This window comes from Bombus pascuorum, chromosome 13 (genome assembly GCF_905332965.1).
Source record: "Bombus pascuorum chromosome 13, iyBomPasc1.1, whole genome shotgun sequence".
Taxonomy (NCBI): domain Eukaryota; kingdom Metazoa; phylum Arthropoda; class Insecta; order Hymenoptera; family Apidae; genus Bombus; species Bombus pascuorum.
Genome location: NC_083500.1, coordinates 7,722,321 through 7,744,566, shown reverse-complemented (window position 1 = coordinate 7,744,566; position 22,246 = coordinate 7,722,321). Strand labels below are relative to the sequence as shown.

At 36.7% G+C, this 22,246-nt stretch overlaps 1 protein-coding gene across 1 annotated transcript in view; it reads right to left on the bottom strand.

Moving 5' to 3' along the window:
* Positions 1-7,795: 7,795 nt before the first annotated feature.
* Positions 7,796-22,246, bottom strand: part of LOC132913358 (uncharacterized) — a 35,747-nt gene continuing 21,296 nt past the window's right edge. Inside the window, exon 3 of the mRNA XM_060971642.1 lies at positions 7,796-13,434. Coding sequence (XP_060827625.1) covers positions 12,800-13,434 — 635 coding nt within the window. The 3' untranslated portion in view covers positions 7,796-12,799. The remainder of the gene's footprint in view (positions 13,435-22,246) is intronic.

Here is a 22,246-nt window from a genome sequence, read left to right as displayed (position 1 = left end):
ATTAGCATTATATGTTTAATACTATTTGAAACTTCGCTTTAGATATTTTATGCATTTTTTCTTTAATAATTATAAAATTGCACTTGAATTTTTAGCTCTTACACAGGGTATAAGATAATAGAAAAAGTATATGATACGACACAATAATGTTTGATTAAAGGTATGCAAAATCAATTAGTTACGCTTAGAATATAAAGGAACCACGCTTAAGTTATTTTTTTACATTTATACTCTAGAGACTTCGTAAAAGCGTAGTAATTGTTCTAATTACTGATTCGTTATTGATTCACATACTTTTTATTACATTTACTGCAAAAATTGGTAAAAGTCATTTCTTACGAGCAATACCACGATAGAGGTTACATAAGTGGATTTAATCATTGCATTAATTAGAATTTAAGGATCAAGCAGGGAAATAACGAATAAGAGTTACATAAATATTAGTGGAAGGCATAATTGCATATTACTTCATCAAGGTGCAAAGAATTTATTAGAATGATAAATAACAGATATAAAATCTCATTTGACAAATCAAAAAAGATATCATACATTAAACGTGCTTGAAGATTCCAACTATTGCGCGTCTTGTCACTGAGTTAAGCCAAATGGCAATTAACGTCGATTTGCCGATAACTCGCTTGCATAAGTATATCTATGCGCATCTACGATGCAAACACAGGAAGGACGAGGTTTACAGACAGTTTAATTAAAGGCTCCGATATCCAGTATAGCAAAGCAGCTCCAAATGGCAGTTTAAACAAACAGAAGTTCTGCACAGAAGGTTATTCTGAATCGGACATCGACCCAGGTTCATCTCTAAATGTTATTACGTAACAAGCAAGCTAATCTTTTAATCAAGAATTACCATCAATCAAAACTCTGAAAGAGAATTACGTTTACCGACGAACGTGACAAACGTTTGGACAAATTTTTTATTTTCTATATACGGTGGTTACAAAAAAGCATTTTTATTTTAAAAAGTCTTTTATACTTTGTTGTATCTATTATAACATTGATATTATTAATTAATTAGATTCAAATATATCAAATTTCGTGTCATTTAGTACTTCTATATGACTAGAGAAAATTGAAATGCTGTCAAAAATGGTATGTAATACCTGTTTAAAAAAGTCGCTTTCTTGGAAAACAAACGTATATGCTAATTTTTTATAGCCACTATAATATAATACAATTTGGACGATGGGATATGTTGCTTAATTCTATGGTTTCAGGGCAACCAGCGTCTATTCGAGACACGTACCGTGCATTAATTCCACGTGACAAGCATCCGCAAATGCAAAGCAGAATCAATGTATAATGAAAACTTGGATCATTAGATGAAAGTCATAGTCACGGTAGACAGTCATTTTCAAATCATAACTTATTTAGTGATCAATCAGAAATATATTTTAAGAGTATTCTGATGGATATTTTATAAACATTTCTTTAATTTATATCTTGTCATAAAATCACTGTCTCATCTCCAAGATCTGAATCATCAAACATTCAAATATTAATTATCTCGTCTATGAAAAATTAGAAAAATATTCGAGGAATTCTATCGATATCTCATAAATATTTGCTTCATTTATAATACTACGTAATTTGCGCAGCCATAATTTTTCTATTACTGTCCAAGCGGTCCGCAAAGTGATATATTGCGACAAAAGGCAGTGAATTCGCGTGGAGAACGTGTCGGTTCAGCTCGATCTGTCTGCATTCCACGATGTCCACGATATTGTCATGGGGACTTCTGGCAAGCCATTGTGGAACGTCGGGGGAATCGAGTAAATTGGCTGAATTGCCACGTCCGAGAATCGTAACACGTCGATGCAGACACGAGATAAAATCACTCGAATTACAGCGTAGAATAGTTTGGACAGAGATGCTGCTGTTTCCATGCACAATATGCCCGGATCTTCCGGGATCTTTCAGCCATTTCTCTGTGAGAGAAACCGTCCAAATTAATTCTCTCGATTTTTTTAAGGCGAATCAAGTTGCTTCTGAAGCTTATTCCAACAGAGTTAAAATTTATATGTCCCTATATCTACAGGAATTTAATAGTGATCTTAACTCGTACCTCCATATTCATTTATATGAATTTATATTAGTCGTCTCAACCAATTTTATAGAAGCAGAATTTAACACTATGACTACTGATTTGTAACACGTGCATCTAAATGTGTATATTAACATAGACTATTATAAAAGTAAGTAATATGTTAAAAATAAATAATTACACTTTCGTAATTTTCTCTTACAAAATTTCTTTCCCTTTCTTGTTTTAATTTGTAATCTTTCTGTAGAGTTACGAGACTACATTCTTGAGGATTTGCACGATTTTTCTTGGCAAAACGTTTAAACAGATACACATGTTCTTTCGTGTATTTCTGTTATAGTTTCTCTGGTGCAAGTTTTAGTACTTTACCTGTAATCTCAAATAATTGAATTTTCTAGTATCGACGAATCTACATTTCAACGAAGGATAACATTAATCATCTGTCAGCAATCATCAATTAACGTTAAACAACTGCATATTTGTAGCAATTATAAGAACAACAGATTCATAATTGTACCGAGTTTGATAATTCCTACCAAGAAAACAACTAAAAGTTTCTATATCCAGTAAAAATTCTCTGATTCACTACTACAATCATTTTCCAGCTTAATATGCAATTCAGACATATTTCTGCAGGTCTTGAATGTAACGCGAAAGCTATTTCCCTCGCAGCTCGAGAAAAGAGGCAAAGCATGAAGATGTTAAAACACAAAATGTGATGCGTACGCCGGCAATAAAAGTCTCGCGGCCGTAACTACGAAAGTGAAAAGTTTTGTTCAACGACAGATGGTTCCAGCATGTGCAGCGAGTTGCAAGATATTAAAAAAAAAGTTGGACGTTCCCATTGGCGCGATAAAAACCCGGTATAAATTATCACGTGTGTCTCTGTACAAACTTCCATCCGTATATTGTATTATCTCTCTCTCTCTCTTTCTCTCTCTCTCTCTCTCCCTCCCTCTCTCTTCCCGTGTAGCATCCACGCGCTAAATTATTTCGTCTGAAATTTAATTATGGAAACTTGAGAAGTTAATTTATACCGACATACTTCTCATCGCGAGCGTGTAGAATTTCGGAAGGAATGTTTGTAATAATTTAAACAAAATTACAGACGAAGGACGATACATTGATCAGTTGGGTCAGAAAATTGATTCCATTCGAAATCATCAAATCCCCCAGCTGCGCCTATTCTTTAATGGCCAATCGGCGCGTGCAACATAAAGGCACACGACACCACTCTTACAGCTGCCGGAAGTATACATCTGCTGCCAGTTTCTACTAACCGTGTCGTGAAGCTTGGCCCACCTTTCCACCGCAACGTGGCATTTTTCAACATTGTTTCCTGGTTGCTTCGTTTATTTTTCGGCATTATTATTCGAAATATTCATTGCCATAATAGTCTATAGACTGTGGATTCGTATGCACTTGTGGCAGATGCACATAACATGTGAAAATACAGAAAACATCCAAAGTACAGTACTCATTATGGTATTTAGCAGGTGAACAAACTTCTGCTTAGATTTTATCTTTCAAATTGTGTTTGTAGAAACATAAAATTGCATAGGTATCTGCGGTCTATGGACAGCGTTCTTCGGTAATCGATATATTTTGAAATTCATATTACATAAAAATAGATGGTCAGATTTTATTAAATGTGTACCTTTATACAGTATGAAAAGTCGTAGGCTATTAGACTACTATAAATAAAAGGAAATCATCGCTGAAAGGAGAAAACGCTATATATATATAAGCCATCAAAAGAAACGGTGTATATGTTATTCAACAGCGTCTTTAAATATTTTAAAAATTCCACAGCTAATTTATGCCCAATATTTCCAGGAAAAGCGATAAGAAGATCACCATTGAAAATATCAAGAAAGAAGAAAGGTGACTCCCCCTCTCACATTTTGAAAAATCAGAAACATCTGCCAGGAAACAGTGATCTTTGATTAGGGCCTGGCTCGTGCCACACACCTAGGCTCCTCGATCCTTGGCTGACGAAGCTCGAAACGTTCGGTGAAAGGCAACAAAAATTCCACACAAAGGATCTGCCAAGTTCCGTAACATCAAACGAAATAACTTGGAATTTAAAAAATTGAAAAAATTTGAGAAGCGAGATAACGCATTCAATTACTCTGGCTATCAGCGTGTCCGCTATCAAATATTGAACTAATTAACTTTATGTAGCCGAAGACACGCACGCTTCGTCAAATGCGATACGAACAAGGAAACCAACTCGATATCGACAGTCCTGATACTGCAATTGGTCTTGGAAAGAATGTTGGTAACCGGTTCCCAAGTTTAATTAGCACATTACAAGGGTAAATGCATCAGCAGATCTGCCTTCGATCTTTTAAACAAACTTCCTTACCAAGCTTCTGATGGAATTTACCTTTAGTTAACGACGAGGAGTTTATCGTTTGCTTCTTCGTGTTTCATAGCGATAGTATTTACCTTCTTTTTCCAGAAGCCACAAACATCTTCGTCCCTCCATGGAAGATAAATGAACGCAATTGTCGAGACAACTGCTCGAGATGGGAGAAAAAATGTTTAAGTATGTGCTGCACCTGTAAAACAGTGTATACAATTCTTCAACATCTTAGGTTCATCAGGAGAAACAATTTATCTCTCGTTGCATTGGTCGGTTTGCACTCCCAAAAATCTTTTCTTGTTTATTTGAATGTAAATTGATTGAAATAATTACGGGATTATATATCGTAGCTGCGGTTCATATATTCTTGTTCGATGCCCTTTGAAACTATTTTTCTTCTGGTCTGTTCGAATATCTTTGTAAAAAGTGTTAATTCGATATAAATGAATTGATACAAATTTATCAAATATACATAGTTGGGCCGATAGAATCCTTTTATAATTTCAATCTTCTAATCGTTTCGACCAATGTAATATGCAAAATTATTCAACGAATCCAAGTTTGTAGACTCCGTTTCACTTATTAACCCATGAAACTTTATGTTTTCATATTTGCTTTCATTCAAATAATTTTAGAAATCAATTTCCTAATCGTTTCAATCAATGTGATCTCCAAAACTATTAAGAGGATCCAAGCTTGTAGCATTTCGCTTATTGACTCATAGACCCTGATATTTCCATAATGTCTTTACCATCGTTCAAATAATCGATCTAACAGAATCAATCCCCTAACCGTTTCAACCAACAAATAGTATCCAAGAATATTTAAAGAATTTAAACGTGCACACTCCGTTTCATTCATGAGCCCATGAAACTCTATATTTCCAGGTTCCAGGCATCTGCCACCAGCTACTTTACACCGCTGTCGATATAAAAAAAGATATTAAAAAAAAAACAAACGAAGGAATCCTGATCCCACGAATATTCGTGTCTCAAGTTTTCCAATCGACCTATTTCGGGGAATTCGGTGGCCGATCGGCAGAAACGAGTCTACTCGCAACCCTTTCTCGTATTTTCACCCCCGCAGCTGACGAACACGGGGATACCACCTGACGGTTCAACCAGGAACAGCTGTTCGCTCCCCTCTCGACCACCCTCTGCCTTCTCGTCCACGGCCACACTGTAGCCAGTCGAAAAAATCGAAACGATCTCGTGTGGAAAAAAAGGCATCAGCCAGCTCGAACACCCGGCAGGATGTTCCCGGGGATGATTAGAGATCGTCGGAATTAAGAGGGGGCGAATTAAACTCGCGAGAAGCATAGGCCAACGATCAGCACCCTTTTGGATAATTCGATTTTGGATTTTCGACTATAGCGGGGTACGCTATAGAATGAATTATGCAATTGGTTCGTAAATCCTCCTTCATGGTATTATAGCGTTAGCTACAGCGTTTTACAGTACACGGAGACACGTAGATTTATATTTATTTATAGGTAATCGAATCGAATTAGTTAGTAAATGATCGTGCAGAAGGCGTTTCGAATTCGCGTCTCGAATTCGCGTCTCGGAGAAATATTTATGAAACAGGCTATTTGAACATTGAATGTCAGATGAGTGGAAAAAGTGATGTTATCGGACTTCGTAAGTCTCGATAGAGATTGCCACGTTCGAACGATAGCAGAAAGTTTCAGAAGTGGTTGTTCGTAACTTTCAATGAAGATTGCAAAGTGGAATGGCAATTCCGAGAACTTGGACGTTGGATTTATTGTCCCCTCTGGGAATTTAAATCCTCTAGATACGTAAGTTTGCGTCTTCTCCAGGAAAATGAAGAAACATGTCCAATTATATTCCAAAGAAGAACTTAAAACTCTCGCAAAGCGTACCCGTAAGATTTATAAATTTTTGAAACAGAAATCGCCAGACGAAAATTTTCGAACGATAATAAAAAGTTTCGGAATAGCGATATCGAAAAATCGAACGTCCTCTGAGAATTTCAATCTTCGAGATACGAGATACGATGTCCTTCGAGAGAATCAAGAAACGTGTCCAATTAGGAGAGCTTAAATTCTTATCTTCGTATATATCCACGAGATCTTCCAATTTTCAACGAAAAATTACTTGATATGATCTTTCCTTGCCACCCTACAAAATCAGTCTCGTTCATCTGACAACCGTTGCTGCTCGAAAATGCTACGAAGGTGGTCATCGATTAGAATCGGCGGGAGATTCAAATCGAGACCAACGGTTTCTTTAATCGATCGCTAATTAAAATCTCGAGTGAAGATAAATCAGCATCGGTAAATCTTTGATGGAGGAACGATTCGGTGTGAGAAAGAGCATAGATTCCCTTGGTAACAGCAGCTTGGACTTATTTTCGCCGAACGAACGTCGAAGACAACAAAAGTACCTCGACGGAGCAGATGCATGGCATGTGCTACGAACCGACACCAGATGCCCCATTGGCGTAGAGAGATCCCCGAGGCAAGCTGCCACGATAAACCTGCCCATGGGATCCTTTTCAACCTGGTCGCGTGCCAGATAGAGCCTTCCTATGGGTTCTTCTAGTGTCCACAGCCCACAGCCTCCGTGAAGCTTCCTGGATTTCTCTGTTCTCTTGGATCCCTTCGAAATCTCGATAATGTACAATATACACGTTTCTCGACTTCTTCGAGAGCTGGACAACCTGAAAGGACGTTCTCTTCGTCTGTCCCTTTGTGGCAGATGAAAAGACAAATTATCTGGAAAATTGTTTTTCGACGACAAGGGATCGTTGCTTACAATGTCATTTCTGGAGGTACTCTGCTTGAGAAAGGTATGATAGTTCAATACTTACCGTGAAAACCTTTTGTGTACACCGACGGCCATAAGAATTAGGTCAGTTGATGATATTTGATACAAATACATATATGCCTTTCACTTTTATTTTCTACTTATTTTATTATGCATCTGTAATTTTATTCGTGCCACACATACGCGTCTTGCAACGTGGAATACTACGTGAAATAAAATTCGTTTAATTTTTCTGATAAATATAACGAATAAATATTCTAATACTTATAGTCAGCAGTGTATGTATTTTGAGGTTTTGTTAGCACTGTAGAAAACAAACCGCGGATTTTTATGCGTTCATAGAAAATTTGAGCATACAAAGATGCATAGAGTACACGTAATATGAAAAAATGTAGAAAACATTGAAACTCTTTTCGATATTCGATGCAGCACTCTTTACGATATCCAGTAAATTAGACAATGTTCTACGTAAGTTCCATTTTGTAAATTATGTGTATAAAAATGCAAATTTACATAAATATCTGTAGTCTAATAACGATGCATGATTAATCACCGTGGAATGGAGTTATGAAAAAAGAGTTTAATTAACTTAGCGCTCGTTTATTTACTGGTCAATGTTATCTACAATGATTTATTGTAAAAGTAACAATAGTCGTATATAAGTTAAAACGATATATTACACATATGTACAAGTGGTGAGTCGATCCTCGCTCGATCTCGTGGAAACGTGTTCATCGCGAATATTTAAAGGAAGTTGTCGTTCAGAGGAGGCACGCGATTTCATCTTCACGCTGCGTGATTCATTTTTCCAGCCATTTTTGAATAATCTCGATTATTAAAGAAAAAAACAGATTCTTTAATATTCGCACAATATTTCAAATTATCCAAGATAGGGAAAAATGTTCGATGAAAGTGAAAGTTGTTTGATTTCATAAAGCTAATTTAATTAAAGATCTGAATTTCTCTCTTAATTGCCATCTTCAATGGTTTCAATGCTATATTACACATATTGTTAAACTCGTATTGGAATGTGCAACTAGCTATTAATAATTTTATTCTAAAAAAAATGGTAATTAAGAACTTGAAAAACATTCGAGTATTTCATTAAATCACCCATTATGGAATCAAACTGCTTTTACATGAAATATTCGTTCGCAATTTTATTAGTTACAAAAATAATAGTGCGTCCAGTCGTCCTCGATATTTACGTTGAAAAATATAAATTATAAGTGGACTTAAATTATAAGTAGACGTATATATAAAAAATGTAACTGTGCACGAGTCCATAGAATACACATAGCATTTAAAAATACATAAAATGTACGATAAATAGTAAAGATACATAAAGAGTATAAATATTTGTTTCAATATTTAATAAGTAGAAAAGATCTCTTCTCTTCGATTTCATTTTTTAAATCATGTGTGTGAAAGTATAAAGCTGCACGAGTATTCTAGCAGTCTAGTTATAGCGGATTGTAATAGATTGAAATCGAATTTTTCAATGAAACTGCATGCACAGTAATTATTTAATTATAGTGAAACATAGCATCGTAAAGATTAAAGCGTAAAAATAAACGAAATGGAACGTCGTGTCCACGAGATCGATGGTCGTGGCAGAAAATTCTCTCTGATTCTTCGAACGAGTGATTCGTGATCGAGGTTCGATCGTCGATCGAAAATCACTCGCCACAATTTATGCTCCGATTTACGACTTTTTCATCGATCCAATGTCGACGTTTAACAATTGTCCTCGTACACCAGGAACGATTCGTCGCTGACTTAATCACCTAGAAATATTCTATAAACCTATCTAATCGACGAACTGTCTTTTTAGAATTCGATATTAGCTAGCGTTAAATATTTTCGTCGCTCCATCGACGACACTGGATCCCTCGATCGTATACGAATTTTTAATCGGAATCGATCGAACATTGCATTGCACTGTTTTTCCTTTCCTTTTTCTTTCGTAAGTTCTTGAGCGTTTCTGTTTTGAAATTAGGATTTACAGTAAGTTTTACGATTATAGCTTACGCAGATTTTTACACGTTTATATGGAAACTGCACGGAGTGCACGTAATATGAAAAAATGTATAAAATGTTCAACGTATACTGCTTCCTATAATATTTGGCAGGCGAAACAATTTTCTACCGAGAGTTCTACTTGCTTCATGTTTATCTTCAAAAATATGAATTTGCATAAAAATCCACCGTCTATTTATGGAGTCAAGATTTACGAGCCTGACTTAAACGGAGGCACTTGGTAAACTTTTGGTGAAAATGTTGAGAAAACAGGCACAAATGCGATACAATATTCGAACGATTAAAAAACTTGATAATTTCGAATTATCACACGGTTACGGTAAAATAACCTACAAGTTTGTTCTAGGAGTATTTATTTCTGATTTCAACGGACGTCTCTCCTCGCTTTTTAACCCTTCAAATGTGCAAGATCAGTCGATATCGATAAAACTGACGCACTAAACTGCAGATGTTCAAGCAAATTTGGATTGGGCAATAAAGCCAAAGGAATAGAACTTATATAGTTTGATAAATATCATAATAAATATCACTTTGTATAGTTCATATGTTTTTGAACATTATGTACATATTTGAACACTAAGATTTTCCATATGTATATAAATATCCGCGGTAATAGAAAGAACATAACACGATCACTATATTGTTTAAAATAGTCGAAATGTGCATGACACTATATGAAATGTATCTGTTCACTTTTCTGGAAAAAGACAAATATAAAAGAGAATCGTTTTTATCAAATTTAAAATTTCTTCAATCGACCTGATCATTCGATCGATCGAATTATTTTCGTATCCTTAAAAATAATTTAACTCTTTAATATATTGTTTAACATGATATTTCATTCTTTGCAACTTTAAAGGGTTAAAAAGTCGAAAGCGATACACGATAAAAATCTACAGGTTTCTCTTTGTCGACATTAATTAAGAAATTCTGCCCCATGGGATGTTCAGCCCTTTTTTTCTCTCGTTCATATCGATCCAGCGTATGAACCCCTTCTTATTGACATCGTTTATTGACATTCGTTTTCCGTGGAGTGAATCTAACGTCCAATGGATCGAAAGCGTGCGAGAAGAGAGAACTTTATTTCCTTAGCCTAACACGATAAGGGTACAATAAATAATATAAAAAAATAATAAAAAAAAATAATAGTAAAAAATGGAAAAGAAAAATAATCGATAATGCTAGTAAGGATGGCGATTATAATATTATTAACGACAATACATGAAAACCAGTACAAAATTGTGCTACTAAAGAAAAAAAAATGATAAAAAAAAGTGGCTCGCTTTATAGTTGGACGAATTAATGAAAAAGAAAAGTATGCTGATTTGGTAATTGAATGCAAACACGTGAATCTGTACGCGCCATTGGATGTTAAGTTCATCCTCCTTCTGCTGTATCATCGATGTAGGAACCTGAGGAATCGCAGATCTATCGATCCACGATCGTCTTTTAGCCAGAAACGGAATATATCAGTGACTGTACAATGCCTAGTAAAAAACGGAATCGTTTTGTCGCTGGAAGCCTTCGTCAAACGTGAATCTCAACTCTTCAAAGAGTATAGTACTTAGTATTAATTAGCCTAGAGTTTTTAGAATTTTTGGTTGATTATTTATTAAATCGTGTAACAAGTTCATCTGTCTTCTGATGAATATTCTCAGGAATTTTATATAAACGTTATCTATATTAGCTGGTTGATATATGACAAGTGATATAATATAAATATTGCTTATAATTCTATTATCTAACGATAGTAACGAAGGAAGAACAACGTTCTTGGATCTTCGTGAAATTATTCCTGTTTCCTTCTATTATTTCGGTGCTCGGAAAATTTTGTTCACAGCTAATCGTTAAATAACATCAAGAATGTGAGTAGAATATCAGTTATTAAATAACTACATGAATATGATAAGTTGCTCGATTCAATTGCAAAGGATAGATCGGCGATTAAATAGCTCTTATATAAAAGTAATCTTACATAAAAGTTTGGTGCTCTGTTAAGGAAATGCGAACGAACTTATTACACGATCTAACACTTAATTTTTAATTTTCAGGTGAGGAGAAAGGTCGTAGAAAGGGATTGACGAGCGGGCGTTCACTTTTGACGTGCGACAAAGCTATGAAGAAATCAGTCGCGCGACATTCTCACGGTAATTGCTCGACGAGAAAACTCGTCCTGAAAAAAAGTTGCCCGGAACGAAGCCACAGCCACATCCTCCAGAAAAATCTATGGAGAAGTTCGAATCTACTTGACGAGCACAGTGTCTCTCTCACGGTGCGCCGTATGAAAGCGTCGTTCACTTTACAAACACACGGTGAATGCATTTTATTCTGAATGGAAAGAGATTCTCCTTCTTCGTTTCGTCATGTTTCCTTCTTTTTATTGTGACAGAAACTTCTCTGCTCGAGCAAAATCGCCAAGGTGCGGACGATCACGAAGCTTCCACTCGAGATGATTGAAAAGTGAATGTGGGACACGAGGCTTCCAGTGTATAACCATTGAAATTCGCTGCTGAACTCCAAACTTCAAGATATCTCACAAGTCGAATATCAACGTTTTAACCTTTTCTAGATTTTCCTTGAAAAGTTTTTCTTGAAAAGTAGGTAAATACAGTCCTGTTCATAAATGAGCCTCTTGAAAGCCAAACTGATCAACTCCGGCTTTTATCTAAATTATTTAAATCGAGTAATTTAAATATCTCAATTTTGTCACACAAATACGTGATTAGTATTTGATTTTCGAAAAATAAACGACTTATTTCCATTAGTTATTTATTATAAGATGTTATAATAATAATATGACTTAAAAGACAGCGATTGTAACATCATTATTTTTTTGTATAGTTCCCATTTTATGGAGTTGATCAATATATTAGGACACTTTATGGTTCGATATAAGATGCGATAGCTGGTTCAAATTATCAAGAAAATTGCTAATTGATCATGATTTTGTACTTGAGAATTTATAAGAAATATTCGTACAAAGTACATTTTAATACGTACGTAATATTTTAAGGACATGTTTAACACGTTATTAAGAAAAAAGTTATATACGAAACGAACTTGAGATAATTTTGCACTTTAGAAAAATATCTCATATGTCTACGTAGGTTCCAAACCAAATAACAATCTTCAAAGCTAATCGCTTTACTAATCACTTGTTAACAATCTCATCGTTTAATAATCTTCCAATTAATTTTCAAATTCACTCAGTAAGTGGCCTAATACTTCCCAACCGATAATGTACATAGTTATTAATCCTCTTATAAATTCCTTCACCCCGGACCCATAACTATACCTATTACCAAAGACTTCCTTAATTCCACAAGAATCTGGCCACCTCCGATCATCCATACCCACATTCATCTTTCAACCTCCATTTCCGAACAGGAAATACCCCCTCGTTTCCATTCTGTTCGGCTCGCGATTGCTCTCCATCAGTGGGAGCGTTCCTATCGGTAAAAGCCAGACGGGCTTCCCTTTAAGAATAAACAAAAAAGAGAAAAAAAACAAGTACCTCATCCGATAAAAATCAGAGCGACTCGTTTACGTGGTGTATCGAGCAAAGGCGCGTTCCCTTTGGAGTTCCAGATGATCCTTCATCGCCAAGACCGTAGGATGATGAGGCGGCAGTCCCTCGTCCTCCACGAGATATCTGAGGGCTTCCGTAGCACAGGCATCCCAGCCGGCATTCCAGGACGCTGGAACCTGCTCGACGTCGCTGTTGCCTTCATCTCTCTCCTGGTCCATCCTCAAACGGCCCTCCAAACATTGATAAGGCTCGAAGATCGCGTGTTGTTTGCCAAACGAACGAGACGAATCTTGTCTCTGACACTTATCGGCCACGCTGTCTCGATAACAGCTGCTTCCTTTCGGGTCTTCGACCTCATCAAGGCAACTGTGTTCCAGGTAACTCGTCCCAATCAGCTCCATTCGATCCCTATCAAAGGGATCACCTCTGGCCAGGAGCCTGTTCGAAGTCTGTTTCTGATGAGATTGCTTCAATTCCTCGGCCAAAGAAGCGGCCAACTGATGCAACAGCCTGACGTTCTCGCGCTGGTCTTCGTCCTCCTCGTCCTCGTCGAGATCATCCAGTTCGACACCTTCGTCCTCGGAGGAAGACACCAGATCCTCGAAATCCTCGTCCACGCCCAGTAACGTCAGCAACCTCTCCGCGGCATCTGCGCAGAGACTCAGCAATGCATTTGCGTGTGTATGTATGTATAAAGGTACGGGGGCAAGTAGTGACGAAGTATGGGATTTTGAAAGTTTAGCAATCCAGTTTGCAGTTTGTCTTTCGAGAGTGGTTCGTGAAAGTATTACACTTGTAGAAACTTTCTTAGATTTTGAAGCTTCAGGATAGTTATTAGATGACGTGTTTGTGGTTCTTCGTTGTACTGCTATGTTTACGAAACGTTTGTTCTCAAGGAAGCGCAACCAGTCATTAAAAACGCGATCCTGAAGAATCACAAACATGTCGTTTGCAGGAAAATTCTATGAAGTTCTATATGAATATGAGGTTCGCAGGAGAAACATGTAATAGATACAGTTTTGTTAATTTCCTGACTTTGGTCTTAAGTTATGATTAAACAGAAAGATTTTAATTGATATGGTAATCTCGAAAGAAAACAGTCTGTTGAATTAAAAGGTGAGACCGTTGAAAACGAAACTGATAAGTTTGGAAGATACCAAAGGTGTAATTATTATGATCAGCAATAACTTGAAAATTTTCTAGAGCACGAAATAAAAAGATAATTTGGAAATCGCCTTAAGAAGGGATTGATTGACTGCTTCCCCGTAGAAGATATGAAATTTGATTTATTGTGTCCTTTCCTGCAGTCTATTAACTGTCGATTGCAGTCGAATTAGTTGTGACATCTATCGTGGTCGTATTGATAAAATTTGAAACCAATCTATAAATATATACGAAAACTGCGGGTGAAGAAATTTCAATAAATCGAAATGAAACTTCAAAACTTTTTACGTAACACATACGATATACGGATAAAAACTTTCTACGTTAAATGTTCCAGTGCTTTCACGAGCGACTGTACGTCGTTCCTCTGGCAAATTTCCACGAATTATCGTTTATACAGAGAAGAGAATTTTTCCCCAGTTCGCAAACGTTGATTTTAAAAAAAGCAAGGAAAAGAGAGGAAGGTAAAAAGAGAACGATCGCTTAAATGATTTATGCAAAACCAGAACAAACTTCCTGAGGGACAGCTAAACATTCGTGATGAGTAGACTGCGAACGTTTATGCAAATTAAATGTTTTCTCAACGCAGCTAAGGAAATAAAACTTAATCAGAGATTTGTTTCACTCGCTAAATGTTACAACGAGCAAGTATACTTAAGATATTTTGTATGTCCTTTCACGATTCTATGATTATACGATTCTATTCATTTTCGCAGTTTTAAGTCTCCCATAAATGCATAAAAATCCTTAGTTTGCCGATAAATTTTTGTCAGAGATCGAAAGAGAGAGAGAGAGAGAGAGAGAGAACACATAAATGAAGCGGAATACGTGAAAAGCCATAGAACTCGATTCTCGACTCGATAAAAGCGAGCCTCGCGAAAGAATCAAAGAGAATCGCCGACCGGAATTCGCCTCGAGTCTCGTGGCCCGGTTTCGCGTCTCGTTCCTGTGGGAATCCTCCGCCATGAACCTCCCATGGGAACTACCTGTCGCTACACACCCCGTCATCCGTTCCTGCGAATCATCGAATTTCGCACGAGCCTCCTTTACTCTCTTCCCTTCTCTCTTATTCGTTGTAATAGTGCCCAACGATACTCTGTGCGTATATATACATATATATATATATACGCACACACACACACACCCCTGTACGAGTACACCCTTCTGAGAACCCTCGACGAGACGTCAGGTAGGGCCAGTTCGTTGCTCACCTATTCCTGGGAACGTGGATACCGTGGACATCCGGAATATGGTGTTCGATTAAACGATATTTCGATATAGGATACCTTTTGGGAAACTGATGGGAGAGTTGGTAGATGTTTCGAGGAGAATGGAATGATGAAAAAAATGAAATTAGGTTTCGCAGTGGATATTTAATATGAGATTCTTGACTCTTAAGAAATCACTTCTAAACAGATGTGCTTCTACAGGTGAATAGTTGGATCACAAAATTGTTGGGTCTAAGTTGAAAATTAAATAATTTGTGAATCTAAATCGATATTTTAAAGCACTCTTAGGGATAAGCATCGTTCGTGATTAAACGATCATGGTGATACTCCTTGGGAATTTATGGGAGAATTGGTGTTTGGAGGAGGACGAAGTGGTAGAAAGGAGATCAAGTCTGATAGTGAACATCGGGTAGGGAGTATCGAATGTTTGAAAATGTCACATTTAGGAGTGTGCAACGATAAGGTATAAATAAAATTTTATTTAAATTAGATATAAATATTTACGCAGAGTTCGTAGAATTAAAAAGATAGTCTACAAAGTGTATTATATCTGAATAAGGGAGATTAAATAAGTTGAGAATTATTACTTTCCAGGGGATGAGGAGCCAGAGGATTGAACAAGAAAGTCTGTTCTTGTTATGAATTATGTAACAACGTGTTGGGGTTGGGAGGATAGTTGGAAAGCAGAATTTGCGTTCGTTTAGGGAAATGGTGTTTGTATGGATATATCGTATTTTCCTGCACGGTAAAGGATGTTGCTTTTGATAAACGAGAGGGTGGAGGGAATATCCTTGGCGAATGTTGGAAATTGCACTTGTACCATTTCCAGCAAAACATAGTCAGATCTGATAAACAAAATTGATCAAATCACAGAAGCCAAGGATTTTAATAATCTACTTGAACTAGAATTTGCTGTCCTTTAATTTGAAAATTGAATGAAAGTTTTATTATTATTTAATTAAATACACACTGGAAAGTAATTAATTAAATTCAGATTCGGTAAACATACTGAAATTAAGTTATGGGACTGTAACAACATATAACTACAATAAGTACAAAATGTATACAATAACTACAAAAAGTTATATCACTTTACTACTAAAAAGTGCAGTGATGACAATTTAAAATTAAAATTATATTTTTATATATGTAAATAATACTTTTAATTATAATTTAGACGAACATTAATTAGGCAAGCCGATGCAACGGTCAAACGAGTCCCAATTACAATCTCGATTCGCGTACGTGGATTAACAAGAAAATTGTTTGAGAGGAACCAGTTGAGATCATGTCTCACGAACCAAACGATTTTTTCTCGATACGTAAATCGTTCCCTTTTTTTCCTTTTGGTTTTTTAAAAAGCCTCGAACGTTAGTCGCTCTCTTCTTTTTTCCTTTCATACGATCGACACCAGAGCGGAGTCTGGACCAGTCAGAAACGAGTTCATTGTTTTTTTCCCACCGGACGACAAACCCCCGGGACGTGGACGCCGGACGTTCCCACAGGGATAGCCAGATTTAAATGTCTCCTTTCTATGGTCTCTGAGACGAGGAAAAGTTGTATGGATTGAGTTAGGTTAGTCAGAGATTTAAAGGGCTCGAAGGGTAAACAACGTGTCCATGTCCCACGGATATGATCTATACTGTTTAAAACAATTATAGGATCACCTCCTTCAACGGTTCTATTACCAACTGAGTCTATCAAACGTTCTATTGTTGAACAGGCGAACAAGAACGAAACTATTCTATAGACTGGGTAAATCGATAAGTTTCAAGCAAATCAAATTACATCACCATTGAAACAATTCAACTTTCATGTGATATATTTTTCACTGAAATCGTTATTAGACTGCGAATATTTGGAATTTATACTTTTGTTTTATCTATTAGATATTATCACAAGGGTTATGTGCATTCTTGCACTTTTAAATTTCTTGTAAATAATACATAAAAATTCCTTTGACGCTTCCATACATACATAAACAATCAAATTCAAAATTTCCTCGAGTACTATCGAACATTTAAAAAATGGCTGTAATTGACTTTGAAACTGACGAGTTGTTCCCATTTGAACTCTATTGATTCAAGTCAAGGGACATTAAAATAGAAAGATCAATTAGATTTTCATGAATAAACGCTTCCCAAATCAACCCACATAATAAAAATATAAAGGTTACCTCGAGTTATGTGTATAGCAAACTTGAATAATAATAGGAACGATCTCCCTTTTCGCGAAGAAGGAAGGTGTACCATGGATAAAAGTTTCATAAGGTCCATGTAAAATGTTCTTCCACTCATCGTTAGGAAGTCAAGAAGACGGATGATGATAGCCTGATGGGAAAGAAGAATAAGCCCGGACGTCTTCTGTCAACTTATGACACCCTTAAAGATTCTTCGACTATCGAAGATTACGTAAAGACCGTTGGAACAAATTCTCCTAGGGTGAGAGAAAACGTTCTTCGGGAAAGATTAGCGGTTCCATTGGGAAAAGCAAGACGTAGAGATGGGTTGAAACTTGATTTTTCGATTAATAAAACTTCAATTTCCCTGCTCGTTCGTAAAATGATCTTAAAGTCTTAAGATCGTAGCAGTTTAAACGATCAACCCAGCAAATGTAAACGCAAACGTAACCATATTGTTGCTGTTATTAAAATAAAGACAAATTCATATCGTAGCAATACTCTGGAATTGTTATTTGCCAGAGTTTCGAGGGATTCGAATGACAAAAATGGAACGGAGGTTTGACTTTCCCGCGCTCTTTTCGGCTTCACAGACTTTTCGTCTTTCTAACGTCTCGCCTCTACCAAAAAACTTTCATCGCAAACAAATTTCGACGCGGATTACAAATAAGCGAGAGAGAAAGAGAGAAACGAAATTTATAGATCGTAAATCGCGGCGAATTCGATCCGTACGGCTCTTTCTATTATTCAGCCACCCCTTGGAACAGAAATTGCTCGGCTGCCGGAATTTTCGTCGGAAGATTGAAACGCCTACGGTTGTAAGCGGCCGAAGTAACTCGCCGAAGCGAGCCGCCATTAGCATATAAAATTCATATTTCAAAAAGGGGTCAGTAGATTCGTACGCCCGTAAGCGGAAAGTTATTTTCCCCGTGTATAGCGCACGAACAGGCATCCCACCGCTTTGTGATTAATGGTAACGACCGGCAAAACTTTAATGAATCTTATAAATGGACTTTGAAACAGTCGAAAAGAGAGAGAAAGATGATGTCGTTATCTGGTGTCCTGATGTTGTCCCGGAAACTGGGAGCCGCTTTAACTCTCGATACCGAGATGGTAACGAGACCAAGAAGCCCGATCGAGCCAGTTGAAAATTTATTTCAGGCGGTTAAGGGGCAACGATTAATGGCGGAGATGTGTTAGAATCAGGTCGATCGATTCTGTGTTGCAGGCTATCGAGATCTTGATAAATTAATATACGGTGGCCTTGGTGTATAATAATAATCTTGATTTAGATTAGTCAAGTTGTTTAGGTTCGACTAGCTGAATGAAAAATAAAATATTAATAATTCTAGTGAAGTATATTAATTAGACAATAGATTAAACTTTCAAATAAAATCGGAATATATTTTATTTTATTTTTACTCAATATAAATTTTATGAAATGACGTCCTACATCCAGATTAATCAAATTGCGATTGTTTGATTAATTTCAGTAAAACAGACGAGCTTCGATTATTCTAACGAAGCGTAAGAACTTGATAATGGATCGATGTTTCTTTTCGACTATTCTGAATTTCAATTTATCAAACTCAACTCACCTAAACGAATCGAAAATTTTATTTTTGAGAGGAGTTCTACTAATCTTCCTCTACTTATCGAAATTAGTTATAAAAAATTCATGCCTTTCTTTTTTTATATTATCAAACGTATATGGAAATAATGAGCCGTCCATAGAAAACACGGAAAAAGAAAAATCATCGAAATTCCCAGGCAGATTGATGATGGGGGGGAAATTATTGGCAGAAAAGACACGACCCTTCCCCGTGGCCCTTGGAATAAAAATTTTCTAGGATTTCTGCGCATCCTACGAAAGCAGGTACGGTTCGAAAAGGGATCGAGAAACGTTTCTGTCTCGCGTGAGACTACTGGAGAGCAACAAATTTCCCATATTCCTGGGGAAACTCGATTACCTTTGTTCTTTGACAAAAGAGCCGAGACGACGAACCGTGAGCTCACGAACAGCAAACCTACAGACGCATCGATAAGTTATTTACGTGACAAGGCGAAGCCCATAGGAACGAAATTCACGAGGACGTTCGTAAATTGGCAGAGAATCGAGAATCGTATAAATAAATTTGATTTGATAGAGTTGATGTGCAAGATGATTGCTAATAATCATTTTATGCTGAAGGAAGCGACGCAAAGGTAATTTTAGACTGGTTATATCACGTGGAAAGTAAAAGTTCCAGTCCTCTCGAGACCGAGCTTTCGAAGATTGTCGGACAAAGCTTTCTTTTTATCAATTTCTTTTATTAACGCTAAAAGCATATCTCGTTTGATCATTTTAGAGATCAGTTTTAAATAAAACTAAAATTAATTCCTGGAATATAGTAATTTGAATTGGATCATACCTTATTAAGCTACAATTTTTTGTATATGCAAAACAGGGCATAAAAGAAGCTTGTCGCGGTAGGTTGAAATGAGAAGCTTGAAATAATTACCGTTTGAGGCAATTAAAGACGATTGGAAGAAACCAAGAAAGAAATTTCGATCGCAATCCCTGTCGACCCTACAAATTATCGATCGAAGACGATGGACCGGAGAGACCGGTAGAAGCAATTAAAAGCAACCAGAAAGAATCTAAAAAAAACAGAAGTTTTTGGTAGCTCGTCGTGAAACGGAATGAAGTTGGAACTAGCGATGGGAGTGACACGATATATATTGATACTCAAGCAATTTATCAGTATTAAAACACTTGCAGAAAATTAAATAAGTTTATAAAATCATTGGGGTCTTCTTAAAATCTTTACGACGTATATCATACTGTATAGTGGCCCATCAAAAATTATTACAATAACAATCCTATAAATAATCAAATTAATTTTGGCATCTCTATTAAATATTCTACTAAATTCCCCATCGCATTTTTTATTCGTTTAAAATTGTCTCAATGAAGTTTAATTCTTACGTAATACCTTTTTGTGAACTCAAATAATCCTATCATAGGGTTATTCAAGTCATTCGCTCATTTTTGATTATTTTCTCTTGCCGGACGTATGATATACGACCCTCTCTCATTCTTTTGTTATTACATCTAAGACTAACGATGTGTCTCGGAATACGCAACGAGTGCAATGTTGAAAATCGAATTTTAAGACGTTGAAGCCTAGGACGTTCAGTTGCAAAAGAATTTCCACGATTCCTATCTTCAAGACTAACATTGGCAATAGTTATTTTCACTTGATTTTACTTGAAAATTTTTCAGAACATTCGTTACGTCGTTGAGAAATACTTTTTAAAAGCTGACGTCGATACATGTTACCAGATGTTACCGTCGATACCAGATTGAATACGTTTAGCGATGTTCAAGCAGCTCTATTTTGCTATGTCAATCCGGTATCAGTTCCAACGTTATGTAGTCGCGATCGATACGATCGTCGATCGTTTCGGGAAGATCGCGTGACCGAACGTTCCACGTTGCCTCGAGGAATCCACCAGCCACCATTCGAAAGTGAAAGACAGGCCGAGCAGGAGGACCGGGTAATTAGGAGCGATTACCGAACGCGTTTAAGTGGACAGCTCAAATCGCGGAAGGGGAACAGGCGAGGTTGCTTGATTATAAAGTGGTAAACCAAAGGTATACTTTGTCGTAAAGTCATCGCGCGAGAACCAAGGACGTAATTACACGAATCCTGGGATCCGGACAATTTCGCCTGCTCGAAATAATCGCGCGAGAAAATCTCTTCTTCGCCAAAAAGGGAATCGCCTCGTTCCTTTTTCCTTCGCCCCTTAACCGTTCGACTCGAGGACTTTGACTCTTTCTGACCGAGAACACGGAAGCTCGGCTCCACTTTTGACAATCTCGATGTTATTGCATCTTCTGCGTCCCTTCTGACCGGTCCAGAACGGATTTCTTTGAGTTTCTTTCTTTGTAGAATTGTGGAAAATTGCCATTCTCGTTCGGGCAACCGTTTCTAGCGAGCTTTAGAATAGTTTTATCACCTTATTTGGGATTTGTTTTATGGCTGAAATTGTTGGAGTTATAGTAATTAACTGCTATTAAGAAACCGTGACTGACACATAGGTCGTGCTTCGTTGAATCCCTCGATGAAATGGGATTTTTATATGGGAAAGTTAAGACATTGAAATCATGTATGAAAGAGAAGATTCTCAATTTTGGAAAGATATATATAAAATAGGATTTGTAAAAGGATAGAAATATTTGTAGACGATGAAAAATTTCGACGACTGATACTGATGAACTGTACGCAATATGTCGGAAGAAGAACAAGGATTATATGTTTTTGAGTTGTTGCAATTATAGCCGCTGTTTTGAAATAGTCGTTACAAAGATATTGAAAAAGATACTTCCAAAAATCATTTATCGATCGATCCTAATGTTGCATATATTTATGTCGAAGAGATATTACTGTGATGACTTTTAAATTTTGTAAATTGAAGAAGAATTTACTTACAAGGCGAGAGGTAGGAAAGATTCCTCGATCTTTCATCCTTCGACCAACATTACCGAAAGTAATTAACCATAACCGTCACATTCTTTCTTACATCACAGACTTCCACGCAAGAATACTTATCCTCTTTCTAACCATTCTCGTCTCCAGGAATGAACCTATCCGATCAAGGGTCTGACACGAAACATTTTAACGATACACTTACAAGACGCTACCTGGAAGTGGTTTTCTCTATGACTATGCCAGCACAAAGTGAAAGACCATGACAAACAGTTTTCTCTTGCGGCTGTAAATAATTATTCTGTCTCGGGAATATTAGGGTGAAAATATTCCCCTTTTGTGCTGGATAGCACAGTAATTGCGTTTCTACCAATTTTCTCCGCAGCTGAACGTTTATTTAGCTTAACAATTTTCGAG